The sequence below is a fragment of the Spinacia oleracea genome, chromosome 3 (assembly GCF_020520425.1).
Source record: "Spinacia oleracea cultivar Varoflay chromosome 3, BTI_SOV_V1, whole genome shotgun sequence".
Lineage (NCBI taxonomy): Eukaryota > Viridiplantae > Streptophyta > Magnoliopsida > Caryophyllales > Amaranthaceae > Spinacia > Spinacia oleracea.
Genome location: NC_079489.1, coordinates 47,780,045 through 47,789,799, shown reverse-complemented (window position 1 = coordinate 47,789,799; position 9,755 = coordinate 47,780,045). Strand labels below are relative to the sequence as shown.

The following is a 9,755-nucleotide window of genomic DNA, read 5'->3' as shown; positions in this document are numbered from 1 at the left end:
ACGAAATAAAATTCTAAAATTATTTTTGATTTCGTAAATTCTTAAAATATTTAAAATGCTTATGAATAAATAAATATACATTAAATATGTATATTTATTACTAAAATTCACCAATATAATTTAAATATAATTTATTCGTAAAACTAAATTAATAAACTTATAAATATACGGGGGATTACAGAGAGATCATATATTATTGACTTCGGTGTGTGTGCGCCATCCAAAAAGTTTAATAGGTTTTGATAAGTCATTACATGATTTTTTCACTTTAAATCTTACAAAATGTTAGCGGACGACATATTTACCCTTTAAATCTTCACAAAAAGTTCTATCTAATTCTAACTTCAAATTGATTTGACTTTATAGCTTTACAAAAAGTTGTATACCTTTCTCGATCACCTAATTTCTAACTGATTTAACTTTTGAATTCTCAAAAAGTTATTCAAAAAGTCTTGCCTTCATCTTCTTTTACACCATGTGGGCATTTGATGATTGCCCACCCTCTATGATTCCTGCATTCAGAAAGTGAACCGTGTCTTGGACCAGCTCATTCGGTACCTCAACATAAGTTGGTAGTACACCCAATCTTTGAAGTCTTTTCTTGCCTTTGTGAGGACTTTTATAATTGTTTCCTCCTTTTACTTTCAAAATTTCCTCCATTACATACATTGAGTGAAGCCAAGTCATGTTTATGATATTAGGATCATAGTTATTATATGACTTGATTACACTTTCAATTAACTCCTCAACTGATACGGGGAATTCTTGGTGTTGGATGGATTGTATAGCCCTAAAAAAACCCAAATCTAAAATATTGAGGTCCGGTGATTGTGGAGGTTGACAGATTAGATGCATATCAAACCCGTCTTTCTTTGCTTCTTCCAAGAATTGTGGGTCATCAACTTCAATATGGGGTCTTGCATTATCCTGTTGTATCCATATAGTCTTGCATGCACCCCTTGGCCATTTAGCTCTGATTGTTGGCTTTACTTCATCTAAAATCATGCTTCTGATGGTTTCTCTTGTAATTGATTGTTTGGGTTTAGTTTCAACTATCCCCTTGTCCCTATTCTTGCTGCTTCTTTGTGTTGCAACCTCATCAATGAATGGGAAGATTCCCAGTTTCCCATCCCAAAGTATATCCCCAGTCGTTGCTCTGTAAGGATCTTCTTCTTCTGGCAGTAAGTAGAACCTCTGTGTGACTCTACTCATAAAAAACCACTTTTCATCAATGTGGACCATGTTGTACAGATTTTCGAACCTTGGCAATGAGTTGACAGTCCTTGGCAGAATTTTTGTCAACACAAACTTTAGTCTAAAAGTTTTATGCATAGGGGTTAGTTTGGACTGGATTGAGTTTGTGTGAGACCATAGAATACCCCTTTTAAGTAGCCTATAGATTGTTGAAGGACTGACCCCTAATGCAGATGCAAATGATTTCATTGTTGTTCTTTGTTTAAGTGGGACAGATAGTAAGACCTCCTCCTCATCATTGGCTATCAATGGCTTTCGACCACATTTGTACTTCTCGTGATTCACAATGACATCCTTGCCTTCAGCTCTTTGGTTCTTTGCTTTAGCACATATCCTATAAACTGTTGTTCTGTGAACACCATACTTAGTAGCTAAGTATTTAGCTAACCCCAGGGGATTGTCTTACCAGTAGCTTCTGCAAACAACTGTATAGCCATTTGTTGCCTCATGTGATTGGTCAAAAATGGTTTTTTGTTACTTGAGTTTTGCCCTATTTGGGTGTTTGTGTCATGCATAGGGATGCCATAAGTTTCATGGTCATTTAATTCAATGCATGCATCATTATATGCATCAATATCATCGTCAGAATTAGAAAAGTACCATACCTCATTTTCAGGAACATCTTCATCATCTTGTGTATTAATTGCATCTTCCATTTGAAGCAATTCCTCCATGCTTATATCAAATTCTGTTGGAATTGCATATATGGGAATGCTGGAATTATCAGGCTCCCACTCAAAGTAGTTGTTGACGGTAGTCTACAAAGACAATAACTCGTCTACGGTGAATTCTGGCCAATTATCCAACCCACGAGAGACCATGAGGCCTCAAAATCTTCATCCATGGTGACAGTGTTGTGTGTGCAAGTGAGAGAAAGTCAGTGATGTGTGTGCAAGTGAGAGAAAGTGGAAGAGAAGTTTGTGTTCTTGAGAGAGAAATTGAAGATTTCTGGAAATTGTAATTTTTTGTTCTTAGCTCTCAAAACAAACAATGGACAAAATTTTGGTGTTTTAAAGTTGGAAATATTTTGAATTTTGGTGGACTTTTTTTCAGGTTGCAAAATTTAAAAATTTGGTGAGTTTTGGAGGGAATTGTGAAATTTCACTCCCTGCCCCCACTAACTTGCTGAATATTAATCTCCAATTAACATCACGTGGGTTGTACTTGTTGTACTTCCTTTTTTTAACAAAGTTGATTATCTACTGTGGGGACCAACAAATAGTTAACTTACCCAATTTTCTTAAATACCGTGTATATTGGTATGTTGCAACTAAAAAAATGTGGAGGAAGTACATCTAATTTACCCTATGACCAACCATCCTATTAAACAAATAATTTCATAAACCTACCTCACCTCCCACCCTTCTAAATGACATGGTCCCCTCTTGTTTACTTATTAAAATATCTAACCAACCCCACTTTATTATTTTATTTTATTCAATTTTTTTCTTAATACCCGTGTCCGACCAAATATATCCCTTACATAAATACGGAGGGACTATATTTTTCCGTTTAAAAATATAATATATTTTATTGTTTCTCTAAATATCTCTCGTAGAGTCCTTTGTTCTTTTCCATGGACTATACAAATGGCAAAACTATGCTATCCTTTTATTTTTGATCGACCAAATTCCCGGCTGAAAGCTTACCAAATAAATTTTGCCATTTGCCCACATCATCCCTCAACTTTACATACAATTTCAAATCTTAAATACAAATTTTCTTCAATCCCGTAATCTTAATCATTCCAATTGTTCATCAATTTGAGGTAATTTCCCCCAAACTTTTCATCAATTTGAGGTAATGTCTCTCCAAATCTTTCTCTTCATATTTCTTACGTGCTTTTAATTTCAGTTTGTAATTGCTGATCAAGCATTTCATCATTGAATTTATTTATCGATATTTTCAGCTAGTTTTCTCATTTGGGTACTAATCTTTTTCTTATTGATTGTTATTTCCCATATCTTGGTTTGTTTTCCATGTTTTTATGTTGTATTAGAGAGCTGTATAGTAAGGTGGTCAGGGTTGGATCTCAGGTTTTGCATAGTATCACCAAGGTTTTAACCAACTAACCGATTTGGCATCAACTTTATTTTCCGGTTGGTTTTTAATAAAAAAGATTGTGGGTACAATGAAGGGAGAATTAATTGGAGAATGCATGTGTGCTTTTCAGTTGAATTGAATTGTTATCTTGCTGAAAATTAATTAGTACTTTATCCAGCATTTGGGTTTTAAAAAACTAGAGAAAGGAAAAGCTATCCACATTTTTAGTTATACCCCTGCGTTTCTAAAGATTGTCCAATATAGCAAATGTTACTTATTAATACTTGGGTATAAAACGTGGATTGGTAAAGGGAGCCCTTGAGGAAAGAGATAGAGAGAGAATAAGTGGAAAAAGTACTAAATAAGGTATGGGACAAACAAATAGGGACATCCAAAAAGGAATATGGGGCAATCTTTTAGGGACGAAGGGAGTATCAATATCAATAATACCCCTTCAATCCGAGATATTTGAAATGCCTATTATTTGGTAAGAGGATGTTTGGTGTAGGAAGAAGACTAGATAAGAGTTTCTGGATGTTGAGGTTTTTTATGAAAAGTCACACAAGGTATGATTTAATGACTAAGGACAAAATTTGGGTATTCAAAACCAAACTGATCGAAGGGTCTATTCTCTTGCATAACTTGTACAGAGGTTGATTTGATAGAAGACTGTTAGTTCGACAATGTAGATTGTGCTTGATCTTGGTAGAGTGGAAGTTTAGTTTGTTGTTGTGAATTCGCAAATGGGAACCGCCTTACGCATTATTATTATCAGTATGTTAAAAGAGGGGAGGGGGGAACTTCATATATGACCATGTTTATTGCTTCTGTTGCTGTTTCTGCCTTGCATTTGTTGCATATGTACTCCAATTATTTCATTGTGATCTTTGTTTGGAGACTGTTGTGTTACAAAATTATTCAATATTTTTTTTTGGCAAATAAAATGATTTTATAACCAAGGAGAAAATTATTCAATATTTTGAAGTAGTCTTCTGAGCTTCAAGCTGCAATTTTGGTGAATTTATTAAGAAAACCTAAGCATAAGCATTATTATTTATTTAACTGTCATTTCAAATAAAAATGTTTATCATTTCAAGTGCTTCATATAAGGTGATGGATACAATTGCTTGAAAAAACAGGAGCTCCATTTTCACTTAAGTGGCTCTAATTCTTTTAAAGCACCTTGACGTGTGTCAGAGGCTTATCTCGTAACAGTCTAAAATCAACCTCATTGTGGTGTTCATTTCATCTTTCAATATTTTAGTTGGTTTCAAAACACTGTCTAAATGTATGTCGTTCTGACAATCATTTGATACCTTGCTGCATCTTCTGGGACAGATGGTGTCTTCTTCACAAACAATTTACAATCAAGCCGACTGTGAAGATGAGGAAGAAATCTCTTTGAAAAAGAGGAATGGCAAAAGGCTATGGAAGAAAGTCAAATATCAGCTAATAGAGTATCATTCCTTGCCTCCATACCTTAGAGACAATGAGTACATCTTGAGTCATTATCGGTGTGAATGGCCATTGAAACAGTTGTTATTGAGCATCTTCACCATCCATAACGAAACTCTTAATGTTTGGACGTAAGGAATTTATGCATTCATCGATATTTTTTTTCTAGCTATATTGGCTTGGATTCATGGTTTCCAATTTCATACTCCCTCCGTATTTTAAAAAGAGATACACTTTGACCGGCACAAAGTTTTAGGAGAGTGAGTTGAATTTATTAAAATAAGATGAAAGTGGGGTAGTTGGTGAATTATTTATTGTAGTAAAAAAATGATGTAAGTAAGTGGGGGACCACAAGAAAAAGAGAAATATTAATATAATTGTAAGTGGGGACCAAAACATGTCAAAAAAGGAAAGTTTATCTCTTTTTAAAATATGATCGTTTAAGGAAAATGTATCTCTTTTTAAAATACAGAGTGAGTATATAATTGCATTGATGCAGAATGCTCCTTAGAGTTTGGATTTATTTGTTCTATCCTCGTTTGCCTCTGTTTCATTTCTGTCTTTCTGCCTGCTGTTTTCTAGGATTTATAAGCTATGAAAATATATTTTATGGGCTCTGAACATTGTGAAAGTGTTTGAAAATATGCCCTAATAAATGCTTGACTTTTGAAGTAGTTAATAGACTGCATTCAAAAAATTTGGGCTCTATTATTGTTGGAAATTTGGTATGGGTAAGGATCCTCCAAACCTATACATGATGTTTGGTTAACAAAATTAGAATAATTGATACCTTGAGGGGCCTACCGTAAAGCGTTCAAAACCCACCAAGCTATTGCAGACCCCATACCCTAGAAGGGGGAACTCCATCTCCCGGTTGGGAAGAAAATAGTGGAACCATTTAATGATAGACTGTTTTTCTCTCCTCCACATCTCCAGCCACCACTTAACCTCCACAACACGGCTGCCACCTTAACCATTGTCTCTCCCCTTGTTGTCCAACTGTCCTCTACCATCACCACTCCCTTTTTTCTCCTTGTGTGACCCCTCTTGCACTACCTCCCCTTCTCCACTGTCGTCTTACGTCATAACCTCTCTCCTAAGTCCTTATGCTACTACTCCCACACCCTAATATGTGTCATTCTATCCACAAATAACGCCTTACAATATGCCAAAAAAAGAAGACCTCCCACAATCACTTGTCTGGAAAACCCTTCTCCAGTTCGTGTAACAACCTTGAGGTCTCATGTGTACAATCTACTTGGATGTCCTTCAATCTATACCATTAGTGGTTTTTCTCTTCCACCATCAAATCATGTTAAGGACTTTGGTGACACAATTGATATCTATTTTGATTCAACCTAAGTTGGAGGGTTAGTATAGAGGGAGGCGCAAAGGTGTACGGGAGGAAAATGGTGTGATTGAAGGAGATGATGACATGGAGGGAAAGGGCAGAGCATTATAGGAGTGGAGGGAAGGAAAAATGATGGTGGAGGTGGGAGCCCATATTGGTAAAGAAGAGGAGAAATATTGAAGAGGAAACAATGTAGGAGAGACTATAAAGAGAGAGAGAGAGAAGAGGGATTGTGGGAGAGGGGGTTATCAGTAGATAGTGGAGGAGCTGAGAGGTCGCGTAGTGAGTGGAGAGCAGTAAAACCAGGAGGAAACAATGTAGAAGGAGAGAGGGGAGTGGGGATGTTTTCCTTTCCCCAATATTGTTCTCAGTAATGGGAATCACCCATTTAAATCCCATTGGTTTGGTTTCCGTACCCGATACTTTATAACAAAGGCACATAGGGGTTTAAGGTGTCTAATGTAGCTTTTTCTTTAGTGTGATGTGTACGTTCGTTGATGTGTTTTTATTTGTCTATTTGGTAACATTTTGGTGATGCTAATTTATTATCAATTGAGGCAAAGGCTGATTATGTACTCATCTTCTGTTTCCTATCATTATTTATTTACTGGACTAGTAAAAGAACTAACAATCCGATTCTTCCTCTCATAAATTTGGGTCATATTTTTCCCTAGGGTGGTGGGTTGTGGTCCCTTTATCTCACAAACGACTAACTTGCATTTCAGGCATTTGATTGGCTTCTTTCTTTTCCTATCTCTGGCCATATACACAGCAACTACAGTTCCAGATGTTATGGAATACTACCCTCTGCAACATTTGGCTGAGATGCTCAAGAAAGCTGGCTTACACGATGTTCACTCAACGCTTGTGAGTTGCCTTCCGTCCTTATCTAACATTCCTGATTTCAGTACGCTAAGGAGTGAATTGAAGGCATCACTTCCTTATATCAATTCGCTGTCATCAGTTTCTGGGTGGCATATTATGGAACATTTGTCAAACTGTTTACCTGAGCGTTTCTCCCATTTAAACCAGACTGATGATCATTTCTTGGTAATATTTTTCTCTTTGTTACCTCATGGTCATTTGTTGATGTCTCTTAAGCCCTTCAGTTTAATTGCAAGGTCTGCAAGTATCCTCGTAAATTGACTGGACTTTTTTAAGACAAATTGGATTTGCATTTAGGGCATAAGCATTTTCACTTGTGATGTGGACATGTGGTGTCTGAAAGCAAGGTCAAAATAATTGCTCCGTGTGCGTATATGGTGTTCTTTGGCCTCTTAATAAGAAAATAATAATAAAAGAAAAATATGTGTGCTTAAATGTGTTGGCAAGGATGTTTTATGAGAACATTAGTAAGTATTGATTTTCCTTGGAAAGATAATACAGAAACAGCCTTCAAATATATGAGTATTACTTTCAAACGAGAGTAGAATGTACTCAGGGAATGAAAAGTGAGAAAACCCATGGAGAAAAATAGATTCAAATTTCTTAATCGTGGTGAAACTCCTTGACTCTCAATCTCTCATTTGAGATCCTCTAAATTCGTGAGAGCCCTTTTTTTTTTATCCTTTATGTCTGAGCTTTGTGAAGTGCCTTCTACATGTACCCCTGTGTTGAGTGCTTTCTGTAGCTAACTGAAATAGTGGCATATCAGACTATATCCAAATATCAGTGCTTCTATCTTATCTTCTAGAGTTTTCAGCGCTTCACATAGACCATGTTATATCCATTACTAGATCTTTAATCGGTAATTTTCTTGTCACAAAAGAATCTTATTCCAATTTTCTGAGACTAAAGAAGTAAAGAGTATGACTAACCACCAGTTATTTCTAATGCAGTGGAGCGTGAAGGATAATTTGCTAAACACAATTGCACCTTTGGCAGTTGACCCAATCACAAGATGGCCCTTCTATGCCTTCTTGGGTGGGGCGATGTTCTGTTTGCTGGCCAGCAGCGCTTGCCATCTACTCTGCTGCCACTCAGAAAGGCTTTCTTATATTATGCTGAGGTTTGACTATGCAGGCATTGCAGCTCTGATTACAACCTCATTCTACCCTCCGGTTTACTACTCCTTCATGTGCAACCTGTTTTTCTGCAACCTGTACTTATCCTTGATAACAATATTGGGAATTGCAACAATTGTTTTCTCTCTGTCCCCCGTTTTCCAGAATCCAGAATACAGGAGTATCCGTGCTTCCTTGTTTTTTGGTATGGGCATCTCTGGTGTTGCTCCAATATTTCATAAGCTGATATTGTATAGGCACCAGCCTGAAGCATTGCAGACGACCGGTTATGAGATTCTGATGGGAGCATTTTATGGTATTGGAGCATTGATTTATGCAAAAAGGATACCCGAGCGATGGTGGCCGGGGAAGTTTGATATTGCAGGTCATAGTCATTCAATCTTTCATATTCTGGTGGTTGCTGGAGCTTACACACACTATCATACTGGACTCTTGTACCTCAAGTGGCGAGATGTTCATGGTTGTTGAAACATTAATTTAATATAAATCAGGGTTTGATTATTATCTGATAAACTTACCATAAACTGAATTAACTATATACGTAGTACGTGAGATAGATGAACATTCATATGGTTCTATACTTTGTTAACCTTGGATCTATGAAATTGGTACCTCTGTTATCTCTTATGTTTCCTTGTCATAATTACAGGTAAAAGAAACCCTCGCGATTCACTAAGAGAAGTTGGCTACCTTTCAACTATCTCTGCTCCAGCCTACCATCTCCTACTGAAAACTTTTAGGTGTACTTCTATTTGTGATTCATTTTCTATTTTCTATTTTCTATTTTCTATTTTCTATTTTCTATTTTCTCCTCATATATAACAGGAAAATGTGAGAGGGTGATCTCCTATACTTAAACTTACGTTCTTTTGCTACCGAGCTTTTATTTTCTGGTTTATATGTTACCGGGCTTTCATTTAGCCTCCAACTCTTCAGTGTTGCAATTTGCATATAGGCATGTAACCTAAACGGATGTTTAAATAACTAGTCTTCTAGAAGCGGCCTCCAAATGACCGTTAACTCATTAGCTTGAATCATATTAATATTGGGCCTGATTATGCATCTTATAGTCTTAGGGACTAGCCTAATAATTAATGGATGCATAGGTATGCATCTATCTCTAGATGTATAGGAGCTAAAACACACTACATTATATGTAACATGTCCATTTTTCTCTCTCCTCTAACCTCTCACCATTTTCTCTCTCGTCAAAACCTTCACATTCTCTCTCATCAAATTACATATTTCTCTCTCTTTAAACCTCCAATTTCACTCCGATGGGTTCCACGTCGACGGTTACTCATGCAATTCCGGCGATTTTCTTGTCGGATCCTTCGAATTTCTGGTCGTATCTAGCGAATTTTTTATCCGGTCTGTCAATTTTCTAATCGGAATGTAGAATTTCTGGTCGGATCAATCGATGTTTTATCAGATACGTCGAATATCTCTCTCTTCTCTTTACGCCAATCCATGTTTCTTTGTTTGAAATTCGTGAGTTTTCTTTACAAATTGATCTTTAGTTTGCAGTTATTCAATGTTCATTTGTTGCGAATTCCTGTTTAATAATTTGCTAGTTTCATCACCAAATTTGATTGTGATTTTAATTTTCATATTGTCGTTAATTGATT

General features: G+C 36.3%; 2 protein-coding genes across 7 annotated transcripts; one reads left to right on the top strand and one right to left on the bottom strand.

Moving 5' to 3' along the window:
* Positions 1-468: 468 nt before the first annotated feature.
* On the bottom strand, positions 469-1,928 carry LOC110790786 (uncharacterized). Its single transcript, XM_056839092.1, has 2 exons — positions 1,643-1,928; positions 469-1,595 (listed from the first exon to the last, which is right to left on the bottom strand). The coding sequence occupies exons 1-2, from the start codon at positions 1,926-1,928 to the stop codon at positions 469-471; spliced, it is 1,413 nt and encodes a 470-aa protein (XP_056695070.1).
* An 893-nt stretch (positions 1,929-2,821) lies between these two features.
* LOC110790793 (heptahelical transmembrane protein 4) lies at positions 2,822-9,006 on the top strand. 6 transcript variants are annotated; one of them, XM_056840261.1, is made up of 5 exons: positions 2,822-3,022; positions 4,636-4,883; positions 6,829-7,153; positions 7,942-8,491; positions 8,777-9,006. In XM_056840261.1, the coding sequence occupies exons 2-5, from the start codon at positions 4,636-4,638 to the stop codon at positions 8,947-8,949; spliced, it is 1,296 nt and encodes a 431-aa protein (XP_056696239.1). In that variant the 5' UTR covers positions 2,822-3,022; the 3' UTR covers positions 8,950-9,006. The 6 variants fall into 6 exon arrangements, with proteins under 6 accessions (XP_056696239.1, XP_056696238.1, XP_056696240.1 ...); XM_056840260.1 differs by having other exon boundaries at positions 2,822-3,054; XM_056840262.1 differs by having other exon boundaries at positions 2,823-3,054; positions 6,829-6,970.
* The last annotated feature ends 749 nt before the right edge of the window (positions 9,007-9,755 follow it).